This window comes from Chanodichthys erythropterus, chromosome 12, assembly GCF_024489055.1.
Source record: "Chanodichthys erythropterus isolate Z2021 chromosome 12, ASM2448905v1, whole genome shotgun sequence".
Taxonomy (NCBI): Eukaryota; Metazoa; Chordata; class Actinopteri; order Cypriniformes; family Xenocyprididae; genus Chanodichthys; species Chanodichthys erythropterus.
In genome coordinates this window covers 47823402-47844141 of record NC_090232.1, presented here as the reverse complement: position 1 = coordinate 47844141, position 20740 = coordinate 47823402, and the positions used below count along the sequence as shown (strand labels likewise).

At 36.6% G+C, this 20740-nt stretch overlaps 1 protein-coding gene across 2 annotated transcripts in view; it reads right to left on the bottom strand.

Annotated features, from left to right (window-relative positions):
- The window catches only part of LOC137031494 (complement C3-like), a 162281-nt gene that overhangs the window by 98755 nt on the left and 42786 nt on the right, over positions 1-20740 (bottom strand). For both annotated transcript variants that reach the window (XM_067402480.1, XM_067402481.1), the window contains exons 18-23: positions 17850-17952; positions 13631-13719; positions 13389-13528; positions 11274-11486; positions 11087-11147; positions 10889-10972 (exon numbers count right to left, since the gene is read on the bottom strand). In XM_067402480.1, coding sequence (XP_067258581.1) covers positions 10889-10972; positions 11087-11147; positions 11274-11486; positions 13389-13528; positions 13631-13719; positions 17850-17952 — 690 coding nt within the window. The remainder of the gene's footprint in view (positions 1-10888; positions 10973-11086; positions 11148-11273; positions 11487-13388; positions 13529-13630; positions 13720-17849; positions 17953-20740) is intronic.

Below are 20740 nucleotides of genomic sequence, written 5' to 3'. Positions count from 1 at the left end.
GCGCAAGTTGATTTGCGCCAAATGAGTAATCCTCTGACACGATGTTTGACGCAGGATGTAGGAGTAATGTAAGCTTAGACGCCTCTCATGGTTCAAACAAATATGGCTGGGCAACAAACTCAAGCTCCTCCAACATTTCTCTTTAAAATTTCTCATTTTAAAATTTTTATTTTTACAAAGTTTTAAATATGGATATTTTTCTTACAAAAACGCATCCCTTCGCTTCAAAAGGCCTTTATTTACCCATTTGGAGTCATATGGATTTTTTTATTTTTTTTATGGATGGATGCATTTTTTCGGTCTTCAGAATTTGGTCCACCATTCACAACCGTTTTAACCTTGGAGGACTAAGAATATTTCTTTAAAATATCTCTGATTGTGTTCGTCTGAAAGAAGATAGGCTAGTCATATAAACCTAGGATGCTTGAGGGTGAGTAAATCATGGGATAATTTTCATTTTTGGGTGAACTAACCTTTTAACATTCCCTGTAAATAGTGGATCTAGATATTATAGTGTGATCCATAATAAAATATAATTTTAGTGACCTATTTTCTTGTCTGGGAAAATAACACTTAATAACACTTATAAAATGTTTCTAGGTTTTCTGTCACACAAAACCGATGTCAATAAAGTAATCAAAATGTTCAGTTGCATTTGTCCCATTTGCAAATAAAGAAAAAACAAAACAAAATTACAAATTCAACCATGATTTAAAACTGCAAATAAACAGTCAAGTTTCCACGCATCAAAAGTACTAGTGGTCACACAGTTGCAGTTTCAGTCCTGCTATTGTGAGAGGGCTGTTCATATTACAAGGTGGCTTTCTCCCGTGGTAGAAATCGCATAATGGGGGAAGAAATGGCTACACGAGGGCACCGCGATGTGACTGCAAATGCGACCTGAAGGGAAACCGATGCTAGATGGTCTCGCACCACCTGAAAGGGAGGCTGATGGAGCTTTTTAGGGTGGAGGTGGAAATCCAGTAATTGCATTGTTTAATGGGTAATTGATGAGCTTGAGTAGCCAATGTGTGACGGATTTGAATTGGAGTCTGCTTGAAAAGTGTTTTGGAACAAAGTTTCAAAAGTGTTGGGAGTATTATTGTCACTGACAATACTTACATAGTTCAACGATTTGGTGTTTCCCGAAACCACTATTCAAACGAACGTTCACAAACTGCATTGCAAACTTGTGTGGTTGGAACGACAACTCTCGAGCTGTGGTTAGAAGCATAGTTTCCTGTTTTTATGACATGTGGACTTAATAAATCATTAAATGTCCTTTATTATTACCTTAAATTAGAGATTTAAAGGTCGTTTTTGAAGAGTGCACATGTGCATACGTGCTCTAGTATGTCAGAGCAAGCATTTGATTTAATCTGGAAATAAATGAAAATAATAATAACGGAGGAAAAATGAGAATTAGTCCTCTAATGCCATGTCCATAATTTATAGCAGAAATTCTAGCATTAATTCAATCTCAAACAGATTCGTTTAAAGAAGTTATTACTCCACCACTTGCGTGACGTCATTTACCAATGTGGTTGAACGACAAGTTTGCGAGAATACGGTTTCGGGAAACAGTCGTGACTAGCTAGTTGATTTGTTCGACGACGAATCGTACTATGGTAGTGAAGCAGTGAGTTACATCGTTGTTCGGGAGCCGCACCCCAAGTTATCTCAGGTGGAGGAGTATGATTAACAATGAAAATTGAATGGCTGCTCCCCTGATAGCACACGTACATCTCGGAGACGTTTATTTGATGTCTGTGTTTACATCTAGAAGATGTATTTTTTTTAGAGTGTTTGCTCATCTGCAATAGTTGAGCCTTTGGATTAAATTTGGGTTAGATCTTCTGCTGTAGAATCACAGTGCTGTTGTAATCAATAATGTAAATCTAACTCAGAAATTGGGCTCTAAATGAGTTCAGTGATTCAGGACAAATAATGATTGTGAAAACATAACCAACACCACCTGACCATCTTTTCTCTTTGTGTGTCTAGCTGCTATAATTAAAACGACAACAACCCAAACAAAATCTAATATTAAAAAATCAAGGGTCAAGAGCTCAACTAAAGTGAACACTGATATCCATGATGGTGACTTCAAAATTGTGATTTTCTTTGGCGATTCTGCTTGTTACCTTCAGATCACCTTCCTGACACATGTACTGTGTTTAAATCATCACACAATGAATTTGTCAAAATTAACCTTTTGATTAACCCTCAGAGCGGTACTGTGACATCCCTGTTGGTCAGGGGTCAGAAAGTAAAAGTAAAAGTCCTGCCATATTTTTATTCCACCCACTGAAGCATTAATGAGATAATTAAGTGATTAATTGAGTGATGATTGACCATTATTGAAGACACCTGATGATAACAAGCAGAATCACCAAATGAGAAAATCACAATTTTTAAGACACCATCACAGTGGTCAGGGTTTGCTTTAGTTGGGCTCTTGACCCTTCACTCTTTAATTTTAGAATTTCTTTGGGCTGCTGTAATTGAGTTATAACAACCAGACAAGCAAAGAGGAAAGATGATCAGGTGGTGTTGGTTATGTTTTCACATAATCATTATTGGATCTGAATCACTGAACTCATTTAGAGTCCAATCTCTGTGTTAGATTTACATTATTGAGTAGCCTACAGCAGAAGATCAGCTTTATCAATATAATCTGAAGGATATCTTAAAAGTTGTTCTGATCAAAAAAAAAAAAAAATTCTTCATTTAGGCACACACAGACATCAAGTATCAGTGTATGAATCTCAACAACAGTGACAAGCAACATATTCTGATCAACAGATCAACTCTGAACATTAGAAAACAAGCTTCTGAAAAGTCACAGAAAAACAGAAAAAAGAAAATAAAATAGTGAGAATAAAGAAAATTACTAAGACAATTCAGCTCATAATTTATTCATGCAGCAATGCATGATGGGAGCCATGGATGAATTTTGATTGGTGGCTCCCAGAATGCACTGCAACATGCTTTATTATCCTCACCACTGTTGAGATTCACAGGATGATTCTTGATCTATGTGTGTCTAAATAAGCCTTTTTATTTTGAACAAATTTTGATAAACCTTTGAATTATTTTGAAAAAAACTGGAACTTCTGCTGTAGAATCACAGTGCTGCTGTAATCAATAATGTAAAACTAACTCAGAGATTGAGCTCTAAATGAGTTCAGTGATTCAGATCAAATAATGATTATGTGAAAACATAACCAACATCACCTGATCATCTCTTAACTTTGCTCGTCTGGTTGATTTTAATGCAGTTACAACAGCTCAAACAAACTGTAATATTAAAAATTCAAGGGTCAAGAGATCAACTAAAACAAACCCTGACCTCGATGATGGTAACTTAAAATCTGTGATTTTCTCCTTTGGTGATTCTGCTTGTTATCATCAGGTGTCTTCAATAATGGTCAATCATCACTCAATTAATCACTTATTTATCTCTTTAATGCTTCAGTGGGTGGAATAAAAATATGACAGGACTTTTACTTTCTGACCCCTGGACTTTCCACCTCTGATTACTTGGTGTGCATCTGTGTATTGTCTCTGTTTTGCAGGTGACTGGCTGATTGTTATGTAAGTGCGTTTCCGCCACTAAATAAAAAAATAAAAAGAGTAATTGCAACTTTTTATCTCAGAATTCTGACTTTATAACTCGCAATTGCGAGATAAAAAGTCAGAATTCTGAGATAAAAAGTTGCAATTACTCTTTTTATTTTTTTATTTATTTTTTTATTTAGACGGACTTGTGCAGCTCTTGTCATATATCATAACTATGCAGTGTTTTCAGACACATAATGTTTCTTTTAAGGTTTCAGACATTTAAATATGCATAAGCATAAACAATACATTCAGAGTTTGTAAAATAAACACTGATGTCAGGCATCAGTGGAAGCAGCAATAACAATCCATTCAAATATAATTTTCTGACATTTATTCATATTAGACACACATAAAGGGCCTAAGTAACTATAAAGTTTACTCTATTATTATTATTCCAGCTCACCAGCTGTTACAGTTCCCTTGTTTCCCGGACTCCATTTCCCATGATCCTCCTGTTTCCACACCTGCACTCACTTCCTCGTCATCTCCCCATCATCACGGATTACCTGCACCTGTTCCTGATCCTCTGCACTCCCTATATAATTGAATCACTCCCTTCACTCCTTGTCTGTTCTTATTGTTAGTTAAACGTGTTTGTGCTGTACCTTACTCCTTTGTTGAATAAATATCCTTTGATTGTGGAAATCCATTAATGCCTCATCTCTACAACAGCCAATCATAACAGAAGAACAGACCGCACCGTTGGAGATCCACAAGACAATATGGGTATCTTCCTCGTTTCCATTCCCCCCAAAAAACGTGGAAGCAAACTCTCTGTGGAGGACCGCCTCCTGACTTGCAGACAGGACAGTCGCTCGCTGGAGAAGTACGTGGAGAAATGGGCCGAGCTGTCTTATAAGGTGAGCTGGCCGGATGCAATTTTGAACACTTGTTTTCTGAGGGGTCTGGACGAGGAGACGATTCGCTATATTGAACCTGAATGCCTCTTTTCCCTAATCGAGTTAATTAATCTGATTCTCTTCCTCAATGGTTCCGAGTTCGAAATAGAAGAGGTTCACGTGAAATCGTATTCTCCTTCTCCGGCGGTCTGGCCAGTTTACCAGCTGCCGGTTTTCTCCACCTACCGCTCCAGTGGGCATTCCCCTATGGCCATGCCTAACCCTCAGCCCAAGCCACCCAAAAAGTGGAGGTCCAGACGGCCCAAGAAGCCCGCCTTCCACGAGCCCGCTCCAGTCTTCCACGAGCAGAGGTGGAAAGTCCAGGGGTCAGAAAGTAAAAGTCCCGCCATATTTTTTTTCCACCCACTGAAGCATTAATCAAGATCCAGTTTTCTTCAAAATAATTCAAAGGTTTCATCAAAAGTTGTTCTTAGAGAAAAAAGCTCTTATTTAGACACACAGAGATCAAGAATCATCCTGTGAATCTCAACAATGGTGCGAATAATCAAGCATGTTGCAGTGCATTCTGGGCGCCACCAATCAAAACTCATCCACAGCTCCCATCATACATTGCTGCATGAATAAATTATGAGATGAATTGTCTTCTTTATTCTCACTATTTAAATTTTGCTGTTTTAATGTGACCTTTTAGTAGCTTGTTTTTTAATGTTCACAGTTGATCTGTTGATCAGAATATGTGTGATTCTGGTCAAATGATGATTATGTGAAACCACAACCAACGTTATCTGATCATCTTTTCTCTTTACTCGTCTGGCTGTTATAACTCAATTACAGCAACCCAAAAAAGTTCTAATATTAAAGAGTCAAGGGTCAAGAGCCCAACTAAAGCAAACCCTCATCTCCACGATGGTGTCTTAAAAATTGTGATTTTGTCCTTTGGTGATTCTGCTTGTTATCATCAGGTGTCTTCAATAATGGTCAATCATCACTCAATGAATCACTTATTTATCTCATTAACTTTAACACTGCTTCAGTGGGTGGAAAAAAATATGGCAGGACTTTTACTTTCTGACCCCTGGACTTTCCACCTCTGTCCACGAGCCACCAAAGGAGACTGAGTGGTTGATAGACTTTTGGGAGGAACCAGCATCACCAGCCTTCCTCGAGCCAGCTCCAGTCTTTCACAAGCCCGCTTCAGACTTCCATGAACCACCTATGGAGGCAGAATGGCTAATAGACTTTTGGGCTGAACCAGCAGTCCCAGCCTTCCCCGAGCCTGCTCCAGCCTTCCACAAGCCCGCTCCAGGCTTCCACGAGCCCGCTCCAGCCTTCCACGAGCCCGCTCCAGCCTTCCACGTGCCCGCTCCAGGCTTCCACGAGCCCGCAACAGCCTTCCACGAGCCCGCAACAGCCTTCCACGAGCCCGCTCCAGCCTTCCACGTGCCCGCAACAGCCTTCCACGAGCCCGCAACAGCCTTCCACGAGCCCGCTCCAGCCTTCCACGAGCCCGTAACAGCCTTCCATGAGCCCGCTCCCGTCTTCGTCGAGCCCGCTCCAACTGCTCACGAGTCCGCTCCAGCAGCCGACGAGTCCGCTCCAATGTTCCTGAGCCCGCTCCAGCAGCCCACATGTCCTTTCATGCCACCAGGGACTTCCCAAAGAAAATTTTGAGGGGGGACATATACCTGTGGGTTGGGAACTCCTGGGTGGGGTCTTGATGTCGCCAGGGCCTGCTAAGGCTCCACACAGCAAAAACTGCAGTGTTAAATTAACTCTCCTGGGAGTATATGTGAGACCATACTCAAGAGTGTTAAATGAACACTGAAGCGGTGTTAAAGTTAATGAGTTAATTAAGTGATTAACAGTGATGATTGACCATTATTGAAGATACCTGATGATAACAAAATTTACATTATTGATTACAGCAGCAATGAGATTCTACAGCAGAAAATCAGCTTTATCAATATAATCTGAAGGATTTCTCAAAAGTTGCTCTGATTTATAAAAAAACAAAAAACAAAAAAAAGCTCTTTTAGTCACACACAGACATCAAGAATCAGCCTGTGAATCTCAACAACGGTGACAAGCAACATGTTCTGATCAACAGATCAACTCTGAACATTAAAAAACAAGCTACTAAAAAGTCGCATAAACAGAACAAAATAAAATATGAGAATAAAAGAAATTACTAAGACAATTCAGCTCATAATTTATTCATGCAGCAATGCATGATGGGAGCCATGGATGAATTTTGATTGGTGGCTCCCAGAATGCACTGCAACATGCTTTATTATTCTCACCACTGTTGAGATTCACAGGCTGATTCTTGATGTCTGTGTGTGCCTAAAAGAGCTTTTCTTTTTTTTAAAAATCAGAACAACTTTTGAGAAATCCAACTTTTGAGAGATCCAGGCCAAGCAAAATTTTATTTTAAAGAGTCAAGGGTCTAGTGATGGGATTTATGGCTCTTTGAGGGGATCCGAATCTTTGCGATCCGTTCCTTTCAAAGAACCGTTCAAAAGCACGGCTCTTTAGGCTCTTTTTAAATATTTAGTCAGTTTTAAGAAGCCAGCTTGGGGTAGAGCCCAAAGCCATTTCTTTTGAGAATAATGGCTGGCTGATGAAGTTATTGGCTGGCTAGCCGGCTCAGCCAAAACCTAAATGGCTGCTGCAGCCGCCAAACTTTTCATAGCTGCAAATGGCTGAAGCTGCCACTCCATGTCTACAGATGTCATACTGATTATCTTTCCACTAATGCATGGCTTACACTATATTTCTACAAAATGCAATACAATGTAATAAAGAAAACAATAGATTTTACTTTCACAACGTATGGTTGCTGATAAAAAGGAAACTACCATATTTGGATCCAACAGGATTGTACAGAAGAGAGATTCCTAACGGTGCATGCGATGAGAGGGTGACGGCAGAGATCGCGTATGTTGATTAAGAACGCAAACTTTTGTTGAATTTATGAGAAATATACAGACGCAAACAGACGAAGTGTAGTAAAATAAAGACCTAAATGTGTATTTCTGACTTTTTTTCACCACAAGTCTGAAAGAAGACATGTTATTGAAGACAAATATCCCAAAATCTAAAACTTGACCAGGAAAAAAAAAAAAAACGATGTTTTTGCCTGCCGTGTCTCGCCTTAATATAAACACACACCGTTATCAGTGTTATTTTGGACAAAGTTTTGCACATTTCACTTCAATGTACAGTGTACAATGACGCATGCGTCGTGAATTAGCAATGTGGAAACGGTGGTTTGTTACTGCAGCAATATCACGTTCAGTGCTATAAATCTCTCCGTTCCAGAATATTTGGTTCATAACATCTTTGATTCAGGTGTTTGTGCAACCGTGCCCTGAAGATTTAACAAAAGTCTGGGTAGGCCTAAGTTTAAAAAAAAAAAAAGTAAGTAGGAATTAGGAAAGTATGTGAGAAGATCAAAATAACCTTGCTTGCTTCTTTCCGCTTTTTCACATCAGTGCGAGAAAAAAAAAATGCATCGCTTCTTCGAGCCATTTTAATCGGTACGAGCACAAGACTGTGCTGTTATGAAACCAGTGGGAAAATAGATCTCGTGTATTGTTTATATATTTTGTGTGTATGTGTCTCTATGTGATAGAATTATTATTTGATATTTACCAGATGGTGGCTCAATTTGGCTTAGAAAATTATTGGCTGGCGGCGGCTGAAATTCTAAATGGCGCAAATGGCGGCGCATGGCGGCGGCTTCGGGGTCTAGCTTGGGGGCATCTCAGTTTATCCTGGAAATAATCACTGGGAGGAATGATGAGGTGAGATTTGTAGTCCAATAATTAAAACTCGGATATCACACACCGATATCTGAGTTTGAATTATTCTGAAATATTGATTATTACCTCATTTGTCATGTGTGGACTATATTCCATAGGGTTGCACAAATCCCTCTGCTTAGACAGTGACATCACTATTTTGAATTTACCTTTAGTACAAAGTGTGTGTGTGTGTGTGTGTGTGTGTGTGTGTGTGTGTGTGTGTGTGTGTGTGTGTGTGTGTGTGTGTGTGTGTGTGTGTGTGTGTGTGTGTGTGTACTCACAAATAAACATCAAAAACAAAGCCGGCTGCAATGAATTTCTGTGCAAAACAGCTTTTACTACAAACACTTCCACACAAGAACATTGTTATCACACAAGACCATTTTGATAGGAAACAAAAAATATTTAAAGTAGATAAAATTAGAATAAATAAAATGGAAATGTCTAAATACTACATACTATTACTACTGTAAACTTTGCAAATAGGACATCAGCCCCTTCAAGTCAATGAACAATAACAAAGTGGGCTGCAATGAATGTCTGTGCAAAACAGCTTTTAGTGAAAAATTTCAAAACAATAACAGTATCACAAAAGAACATTTTTAATGTTTTTAAAAGAAGTTTTAAATGAACACAAAATGCAATGTAAATAAATACAAAGCAGAGGACAGAGGAACGCAGGTTTTTTTTCCACTGTAGTACTCACGTGAAGGATGCGTGCACAACTAATATCATCACGCTATAAAGGGTTGGCCTGCGCTGGGTGCGCCCCTCCCCCTATAACTGTTCTGTCTCGCGGAGGAGCTCATTTGTGTGCATCTGTGTGAAGCACGCATAGGAAAAAAGAACGACAGAAAGAATGGCTCCCCTCCAGCCGCGACTCGGCTCCCATCGTTCATGTTTATGAGCCGTTCAAAAGAATCGGTTCGTTCGCGAGCGTCACAACTCTACAAGGGTCAAGAGCACAACTGAAGCAAACGCCGATCTCCATGATGGTGGCTTAAAAATTGTGATTTTCTCCTTTGGTGATTCTGCTTGTTATCATCAGGTATCTTCAATAATGGTCAATCATCACTGTTAATCACTTAATTAACTCATTAATTTTAACACCACTTCAGTGTTCATTTAACACTCTTATTTTAACACTCTTGAGTATGGTCTCACATATACTATACATTTATAGTTAATTTAACACTGTAGTTTTTGCTGTGAAATACTTCAGTCATTACTAGTGTGTTACCAAGACCTTTACTTTAGAATTAATTATACATTATGCATCATTCATGTTAATTATGAACCTGTATATAGTAGTTCTTAGTAGTTCCCTAGGAGGTATGAAAAAACAGTAGTTACTTATTAGCTAATAGTGAACTACTACTTTCAACTGAGCACTCTTACTTACTAATTCATTAATCAGAGTTTATTGTTAGTTAATAGTAGTTACTATAGTATTAACAATGCATGATTCATTTGTTCCTGTGTAGTTATTCATTACCTAAGGACAAGTATTCTAAGGTGTTACCACATTGTTTTTGTGTCATTTATACACTCACAGACATCAACATTCAGCATATGAAACACAACAATGGTGACATGCTTCATGCCAGCATACAGAACACATTCATGGTTCCCAGCATGCATTGCGACATGAATAAATTATGCAGCTGAATTTTTTTTTATTGTCACCATTGTTGAGGTTTGTATGATGAGTGCTGATGTCCAAGTTGCTTTAAACTTCTAAAGAGTTTTGGATAATCCAACATAAACAATTTCTGTCAGCTGGTAATGCTGTATGTGGAGTTGTTTAATCAGATCTTCAGAGATTTAATGTCTTTTATCTTCAGGTCATCTAAGGCTGTGGATGAAGAAAGTTGTAGTTTTTGTTCTTATTTCTCTTTCTTTCAGTGTTTGTTCACAGCAGGTGTTTGAATGATTGAAAGAGTGTTTCAGGAACATCATACTAACCTTTAAATAGTATTCTACTAACATTAAGGAAACTGGACATTTTCATGTTCTTGGAATGTTATAAATCAACGTTCCTACAATGTTGAATTTTAGATCAAAATTAAGTTGAAATAACGTTTGAGGAACGTTATACCTTATAATGTTAAATGTTCCTATAATGTCAAGAGAACTGGATTTTTTTTTTTTTTTTTTTTTTTTTTGGTTCCCATGAACCAACACTGAATATTTAGAGAACGTTCTTATAACAAAATTCTGTTAGCTGGGGCAGTTCCTTGTTGCGGAGTCAGCCTCACGCTCAGGACCACTCCAGAGATGGCTGTTCACAATTCATTTGTATTGATTTGAATATTTTGTTGTCCTGTGTACTGTTTATTTAAATCTATTTTATAATGTGTTCATGTGCTAGTATCTGATGACCTGCTCACTGAGAAAAATTGGTGAATAAAAGTGGCTGCAATTATTACAAACAACCCACAACATTAAGTACTACTAAATTTGTTGTGGACATATAGGAATAGACAGATGTATTCAGATGATTGTAGACATAGGTTTCAGCTTTCTTTAAAAAAAAAAAAAAAACTATACATGACAGAAATAACCACTACATATTCTTGAAAACCTCTTTTTCCTTACCAGTAATTGTGATGTAGGTGTTAGCAGGTGTGTCTGGAATCCGATCATCTGGTATTTCAGCTTTAACAACTATAGGTTTTTCCCCTGTTCCATTTGGGATGAGAAACAGAAAAGAACAGGAAGAAGAAGAAAGAGTCATGAGTCATGTGATGATCAGATGTTGTACAGTTTTGGTGAGTTTTGAGCAAGAAATCTCACCATTCTTAGTTGGATTGAGTTCCACCTTCTCTCTCTGTAATTGTTTCAGCACACCCTCAGACTGAAAAAGAGAGAGAGTAAGTTAAATACCTGTGGTGCTCTAGTTTATCTATTAAAAAACATAGCTATTAATCATTATATAAAAAAACGACCAAATCAAATGAAAAAGTATTCCCATCAGACGTACCACCACCTTCAGGCTCTTTTTCACTCCATCACTGTGGACAGAATCATATGCTGAAGCTTTCACCTCAATCATGTGATCTCCCAGTGTCATGGGAATAATCACAAATGAAACCGCTATGCTGGAGCCTTTGTTAACATTTACTATTGTTCTGTATTTGCCTTTCTTACTGGCAAAGCTGCAAACATCTGGTGCCTCCATAAACTCCACTCGCACCTGGAGAAAACAGGAGACAGAGACACAAATCGCTTCAATATCTTTTCTAGAGAAAACTTCCTCCAAAATAAATGCATTTGAATATAAAATTAAATGTGTTATGATGAAGGACATTTCTGTTTTAGCACAGTTCAGTGTTCTACACTTTTCTTCAGTTTGAGTCACAAGCAGCTGAAAAAACCTCCATCAGGATCCATGTATGCTGTCATTGGTATATTATGTGACTCAAGCCGAAATGGTTATTACGTTGCACATGGTTTTAATGTACACCATAAATTCTGAATGCATTTTTAATACCAAATCAGATCTACTCTGTTAAAAATAAATGTAAATTTACAGGTAATGGTCTGTATTTTTTATTTTTTTTACAGATTTTTCCCGTTTTTGTTTTTAGTGTACAATGTGTTTTAAAACTCATTCAGCTTTTTCTGATTAAAACTGTTTTGTCATAGTATTTCTAGAAGAGATTCAAAACAAACTTAACAACTTAACAGCTCAATCATTAGATCCATGAATTAATGCACTACACGACAATTATATTCTTATCCTAAAGCAGCTGATCACATTTTCTCTTGTCATTATTGCCATTACAAACAGCTACAACAACCACAGAAAAACTAACACTAAAAAAGTCAAGAGTAAAACTGCCTAACTAAAGCAACGACTGACCTCGATCATGGTGACATCAAACAATATTATTTTCAACAAATCATCAACATCTAAACCTCTGGTAATTCTCAATAACAACTTTTGTAGATGTTTGTCAGAAATAAAGTCAATCTGGTTAGTAATAAGTGAAGCTGGTAATGCTGTTTGTGGAGATGTTTGATCAGATCTTCAGAGATTTAATGTCTTTTATCTTCAGTTGATTTCATCGAAGGCTGTGGCTGAAGTTGTAGTTCTTGTTGTTTCTCTGTCCTTCAGTGATTCTGCTCGTTATCACCTAATTATCTCATTAACTCCAAGACCAATTCAGTGTTACATTTAATAGCCTGTAGTGTGCACACTGAGTAGTGTTCATTTCATCTGGGCTAAACCATGTGCTAAACAAGGGTGTGCTGGCTGGGAGGCGTCCAGCCAGCGGGACTGTGACAGTTAAGGGGTTAAAGTATTGAAGCAGAGTTAATGAGTTAATTAAGTGATAAATTGAGTGATGATTGACCATTATTGAAGACATCTGATGATAACAAGCAGAATCACCAAAGGAGAAAATCACAATTTCTAAGACACCATTGTGGAGATGAGGGTTTGTGGCATTTTTATCTTAATGAACATCTTTGGTTTTAATGAGAAAAAAAAAAAATCATACATTGTTGGTTTCGAACCCAGAACCTCTTGCACTTATTACTAACCAGATTGACTTTATTTATGTTAGACATCAACAAAGGTTGTTATTGAGAATTAACAGAGGTTTAACTCTAATGTGTTTCATTTGAAGTCACCATAATGGTGAATAGTTGTTCCATTAGTTGGGCTCTTCACTCTTGTTATAAGTTTGATTTTTTGGCTGTTGTGACAGTGTGTTTGTTCAACACATTTGCAGTAGTAAAGAAAGCTAAAGCAAAATAACATCAGGTGATGATGGTTGTCTGTTGATTGTTTTGTGGGTGTTATGAAATGGTCTGATGCCATTTGAACAATTGTGTTGTGCTATTGATATATTTACATTATAAACCCTGCGTTACTTCAGCATGAGTTCTTTTAAATAAAAAAATCCATTAAAAAACGGAAATTTTCTGGTGCTCCTGCTGCCAGAAAATTACCGTCTTTTTACAGGATTTTTTTACAGTTTATCTTTTTTTTCTGACAGTATTTTTCTGTTTTTAAACGGACATTTTCTGGCGCCCCTGCTGCCAGAAAATAACATTTTTTTACGGGATTTTTTTTTACAGTGTAGCCTACCTTCTGCTTGTCTGGTGTATAGTTGTGAATAATGGCCTTGATTTCCAGTTGTTCTCCGCGCACAGCTGAATAAGGCATCTTGAGGTCAATGAAAAGTTGTCTAAAAACGACAATCTCCTCAGGTTCTGCCACACAGATGCCTTTGAGGAGAAACACAGGATATAAAGTAGCAGCTCCTGGATGATCATAATGATGATGATGTTTTTCAGACCATGTATTCTCTGTTTACAGCTTCATCTTACCAAGTGTTGGTGACAGACTGACAGCCAAGATCTGCCATGTAGTAATAGACTCTTTCAGGTAGAGCTTTTTTTCTGTGACTGGTGCTGAACTGGAATATGAGGACAATACAAGAAAAACTGTTGAAGCTAACAGAATTTTGTTATAAGAACTTTCTCTAAATATTCAATGTTGGATCTGGGAACGTAAAAAACGTTTTCTTGACGTTACACTGTTAGACCTTGCAGTAGAAAAACCAAACCATTTTCCATTAAAACAGTAATATACTGTAGAAAATAATGCATTCTGGGTAATATTTGTTATTTTTGAGAAAATAGCCTACAGGAATATACTGTGAGTTAACATCGCTCAAAGTCGACAATCAGAGGCTGTGTTCTAAATCACACCCTATACCCTCATTCACTATTCCCTACATTAGTTCACTAATATAGTCCACTTGACAGAGTGAATGAAAAGAAGAGAGTGAATTCAGACACTGATGAACACCTGATAAGCAGAATCACTGAAGGACAGAGAAACAAGACCAGAAAAATGAGACGAGCAGAAACACAAGAACTACAACTGACTTCAGCCACACTGAGTGTGAAACCAGTTCACAAACCTGTTTGACATTATTTGTTTCATACATGTACAGAAGTTCTTGTTGAGAATTAACAGATATGGATGTTGATGTTTTATTGAAAATAAAAATTTATTGAAGTTTGTAGTCACCATCGTGGTGCCCAGTGTCTGCTTTAGTTGAGCTCTTGACTCTTTGACTTTAGTTTTCTCTGGCTGCTGTGTTTGTAAAACACATTTGTTATGGTTGGGAAAAGCCAACATAAAGTTGATCATGTTTTTTGGCTCTTGTGCTGATGCTTTGATGCTGTATTCATTTTGGTCTTTATTTAATTCACTGATCTCTTTCTGTTTAGTCTTTATTTTAATGGATTTTTATTAAATTTGTACTATATCTGTGATTCAACAGTATAAGAACCAACAACATTTTAGTTAGTTAAGAAAATATATAAGCCTTATAATTCATAAGATCTTTTAAGCTCCTGCATAACTTGCACAGCAGAGACATCAACAATCAGAATATGAATCTCAACAATAGAGACATCCAAAAGTTTACTGTTGCAATGCATGCTGGATGCCAGCATAGTACAAAACTCCCAGCATGCACTGCAGCATGAATAAATTATGCAGATTTATTGGCACCATTGTTGAGATTGATGTGATGATTTTTGATATCTGTGTGTGTCTAAGTAATTCTGCAGCTGTTTTTTTTTGTGTGTGTGTGTGTGTTTGTGTGTGTGTGCGTGCGTGCGTGCATGTTGTTTAAAAATAAACTATTTTTTAGCTGATTGTTGTTGGAATTCTTGCTGTAGTTTCACAGTGGCAGTAATGAAAAACATTAGACTGCTTATAATGTAACAATGGATAAAATGCAACAATGGATAAAATGAAGTATGAATTCAGTGAAGAAAACACTTTGTGATGGTTGTGTCTTCCCCAACACATAACTATCAGCACTCAATAACATCTTTCTTCCATAACAAATGTGACTTGCAAAAATAGTATAAGCAGCCTGAGAAAAAAAAAAAACAAACGCAAAAAAAGTTATGGGTAAAGTGCTCAACTAAAGCAAACGCTGATCTCCTCAATGGTAACATCAAACCAAACATTTTTACCAAAACATTGACATCTAAACTTCTGTTAATTCTCAATAAGATCTTCTGTAGAAATAAAGTTAATCTGGTCAGTAATAAGTGTAATAATGTGTAATGGCTGGAAGACAGTTGTAGTTTCTGCTCATATTTTTTTCGTAAGAGGAAGCAGTTCCCACTTTAAAAACAGAAGCTGCTGTTTATTGGCTTCAAACTGTAATACATTTTATTGTTTGTACATGTCTTTTAAACGTAATGTTATAGTTCTGTTGCTATTTTTAATGCATTAAGGACATATACAAAGAGAAACTTGTTTTTGCTAGCCAGTTAGCTAAGTTCTAGTGCAGCAAACACCAACAAACGTCTCTGTTCATAGGCAAACAGTTGTTCATGCTATAAATTAAACGATACCTTTACAAAAATGCGACTACTCAGTCATGTATTCGGCTACAGTAAAGCTTTAATCTGGCAAGCGCGTGACTACGAATGGTATGGGGCGTGGCGTTTCCGGACGCTTCAGCGAATCATGATACACTGGGCCAGTAACCAACCTGCCAACCAATCTGAGCACATTGCGTATTTCTGAGGGAGTGGCTTAATAGAAGCAGGAAGTCAAACGAGCCGTTCATATGACAGTGGAAACAGAGGTGTAGAATAAACGTAAAATTTATGAAAAATACAGCGTTTTTAAAAAAACAAATCATTAAGACATGTTAAACTATGCCCCCAAAACACAATCAAGCCTAGATAAAAACCACTGAACCACCCCTTTAAAAAAACAGTTTTATACTTTACTGTAAAACTGAGTTTCGTGGGTCACCATTGTGCTGAAGAGTAGAAGCCTGTGCTTAAGTTCAGGAGAAGATCAAGAGACAGGTCATGGTGATATGCTGCATGTTGTTTTATTTAACAGATGGTGATTGTGTAGTTGCTGGTGCAGTGAAAACAAGCAGAATCACAAAAGGACAGAGGAACAACAAGAGCCAGCAGCCTGAAACCAACTGAAGATAAAAGACATTAAATCTCTGAAGATCTGATTAAACAACTTCACAAACAGCATTACCAGCTTCACTTATTACTAACCAGACTGACCTTATTTCTGTCACACGTCTACAGAAGCTCTTATTGAGAATTACCAGAAGTTTAGATGTTTCGTTTGAGGTCACCATCATGGAGGTTGGTGGTTGCTTTAGTTGAGCTCTTGAGCCCTGACTGTTATAGAGTTGCTTCTTTATCTGTAATTGCAGGTGTTTTAAGAAAACATTTCTGCACTGATAAAACAGTCTGTTTTAATAACAGACAAATAGCATCATTAAAGTAAATTTAATAAACTGCTTTATTGTAGGTTTTTTTTTTTTTTACTTTTGTTACTGTAGTGTTATGTGAATTAATAAACTCAAGTTATAGAAATTGTTATTAACACTATACTGATTTATGTTGGATTGTGTAAAACTATTTAGAAGTAAAAATCAACACACTTAAACATCAGCACATCATATAAACCTCAACAATGGTGACAATAATAAAAAAAAAAATAAAAAAAAATCAGCTGCACAATTTATGTTGTGTTTTATTTGCCGAATGTTGATGTCTGTGAGTGCATGAATGACACAAAACAATGTTTTAAACAAAAAGTTAACAATGACAGCATTGCAAATTATATTTTTCACGATGGTTTAGTTTGATACAGCATTTCAGTTTCTTAAAAATTACAGAAAAAAGCAGTTGCTTAAACCACTTATTTGTCTGTTATTAAAACACACATATCAATTTTCTTTATCAATGCAGAAATGTTTTTTAAAAACATTGCTGATAAAAAAAGCAACTTTACAACAGCCAAGGCTCAAGAGCTCAACTAAAGCAACAACCAACCTCCATGATGGTGACCTCAAACCAAACATCTAAACTTCTGTTAATTTTCAGTAAGAGCTTCTGTAGACGTGTGACAGAAATAAAGTCAGTCTGGTTAGTAATAAGTGAAGCTGGTAATGCTGTTTGTGGAGTTTTTTAATCAGATCTTCAGAGATTTAATGTCTTTTATCTTCAGTTCATCTAAGGCTGTGGCTGAAGAAAGTTGTAGTTTGTGTTCTTATTTCTCTTTCTTTCAGTGTTTGTTCACAGCAGGTGTTTGAATGATTGAAAGAATGTTTCGGGAACATCATACTAACCTTTAAATAACATTCTACTAACATTAAGGAAACTGGACAATTTATGTTCTTGGAGTGTTGCAAATCAACGTTCCTACAATGTTGAATTTTAGATCCAAATTATGTTGAAAGAACGTTTGAGGAACATTATACCTCATAAAAACGTTCCTGTAACGTCAAGAAAACTGGACGTTTTTAATGTTCCCAGAACCAACACTGAATATTTAGAGAACATTCTTATAACAAATATCTGTTAGCTGGGCATCTAATGGTTGTTAACCCTCAGACTCACACACACACACACACACAGAGTGTTACAAACAGCTCACGATGAACAAGATCATGTCATTTATTTACTAAAAGTCACTAGGGGTGTGAACGGGGCTCAAGTTACAGCTTTTGTCCAAAAGTCTCATGATACTCACCAATTCTCACATAGATCAATCTCATCCCAAAGCCAACTCTCAGGGAACTGAGTACGTGAAACAATCTCATCAGAGTCTGTATAATAATCGTCATCTTCAACACCTGTTGTAACAGATGAAAATTTGACAGAATATACCTTTTAAAGCAAAAGGACACATCAAATATTCAAGTCAAGTAAACTTTTGTTCTCACTAGTTCCTTGGGACCTTATGTATTTTTGGGGGCATTATGTAAATTATTTTAACAAATTAGATTATGGCATAGAATAGCTCCTGGCATGAAAGGTGCATTTGAGCTACAATTAGCATCAAGCTACATAGCATAGTTTAAAAGATTAATATTACACTTTTACTCAAAACTCACTTTAAGCCACCGAGTGTTTTTATTAACCTCCGGATCATGGTTTAATGTGGATTTTAGTCATATAATGATGCTGAAATATGTTGTATTTAGCATTTTATATGGAGCTAATTGCTACACCTGCTTAGCATGTCCCTTACACAAATAAAGTATTTCCATATGAATGATTTATATATCAGCTTCAGCACCAGTTTCAGTTTGGATCCAGCCTCTTAAGAAGACCTCAAATGACCAACACCTTTGAAGAGACGACGCTAACTTCAGATGACGCAATATCTGGATCATCATGGACATTCCTAAATTTCTATATATCGTAATTATTGTTAATATGTAATTGATTATTTCCATGAGTTCTTTGCTTCTACTTTTATCATGGTGGAAAGTGTTTGCTTTAGTTGGGCTCTTGACCTTGACTTTTAACATTAGTGTTTCTCTGGCTGTCGTAACTCAGTGTTTCTAAGACACAGCTGTTATGGTGAAAAAAGCCAAAAGAAACGCTGGGATTGATCTGTTGCATCTTTCCTGATGATATCATTGAATACCCACAGATTTAATCCTGAGGTTTATACTTGATCAAAAGTGTGTTTTGTCATTAAAAACAAATAAGTTTTGTTTTAATAATCAATGAAACTATAGCACGGAGTATAGACGGAGCACTGTTGAAATCATATTTTGAATATGTTAGTCAAAAAACATTTTGGACTATATAGACACACAGAGACACCAATAATCAATGTATGCATCTCAACAACGGGGACATGCTTCAATGCATGCTGGGAACCATGGATAAGTTTTATACTATGATGGCTCCCAGCATGCATTGAAGCATGTCCCCGTTGTTGAGATTTACACACTGATTGTTGATGTATCTATGTGTCTATATAGTCCAAAATGTTTTTTGACTAATATAATATTAAAAATATATGATCTCAACCATGCTCAGTCTCTTGATCTAGTTTCAGCAATAAAATTACAGTATAGTACCAAAGAACTCTTTTGATCAAGTACAAACCTCAGGATTAAATCTGTAAGTATTCAATGATATCATCAAGAAACATGCAACAGATCAATCCCAGCGTTTCTCTTGGCTTTTTTCACCATAACAGCTGTGTTTTACAAACACTGAGTTACAGAATCACCAAATGAGAAAATCACAATTTTTAAGTTACCATCATCGAGGTCAGGGTTTGTTTTAGTTGAGCTCTTGACCCTTGCCTTTTTAGTATTAGATTTTGTTTGGGCAGTTTTAATTGCATTAAAACCAAACAGACAAGCAAAGTTAAAAGACAATCAGGTGTTGGTTATGTTTTTACATAAACATTATTTGATCTGAATTACTGAACTCTTTTAGAGCCCAATCTCTGAGTTAGATTTACATTATTGATTACAGCAGCACTGTGATTCTACAGCACAAGATCAGCTTTTACAATACACTTTTTTTTTTTTTTTAAACCACTCATTTAAACACACAAACATCAAGAATCATCCTGTGAATCTCAACAGTGGTGGCCATCATAAAGCATGTTGCAGTGCATTCTGGGAGCCACCAATCAAAATTCATCCATGGCTCCCATCATGCATTGCTGTATGAATAAATTATGAGCTAAATTGTCTTAGTAATTTCATTTATTCTCACTATTAAAAATTTTGCTGTTTTTCTGTGACTTTTTAGTAGCTTGTTTTCTAATGTTCAGAGTTGATCTGTTGATCAGAATATGTTGCTTGTCACTGTTGTTGAGATTCACAGGCTGATACTTGATGTCTGTGTGTGCCTAAAATAATTGTTTTTTTGGTTTTTTTTTTGTGATAAGGACAACTTTAAAAAAAAAAAAATAAAAAATAAAAATTCTGTATCGTATAAGCTGATCTTGTGCTGCAGAATCACAGTGCTGCTGTAATCAATAATGTAAATCTAACTCAGAGATTGGGTTCTAAATGAGTTCAGTGATTCAGATCAAATAATAATTTTGAGAAAACACAACCAACAACACCTGATCATCTTTTAACTTTGTTTGTCTGGTTGGTTTTAATGCAGTTAAAACTGCCCAAACAAAACCTAATACCAAAAAGGCAAGGGTCAAGAGCTCAACTAAAACAAACCCTGACCTCGATGATGGTAACTTAAAATTGTGATTTTCTCCTTTGGTGATTCTGCTTGTTATCATCAGGTGTCTTCAATAATGCTCAATCATCACTCAATTTATCACTTAATTATCTCATTAATGCTTCAGTGGATGAGATAAAAATATGGCAGGACTTTTACTTTCTGACCCCTGGAATGTCCACCTCTGAATACAAATAAATGTATGGTCCATTGTTGCAACTGAGTAAAAAATGCTTGAGAAATTTAAGGCAGTTTCTACATAATGTGAACAAGATTTTTAACATGACTGAACTAAGTACTCAATTTGTAAAATTGAATTACCAATCCTCAAGATTTCTAAGTACTCTGTACTGTGTGGTAGCTAAACCCAACAGTTTAATTAAGCTTTCTAAGTAAACTCAACTAATCACATTTTACAGTGAATAC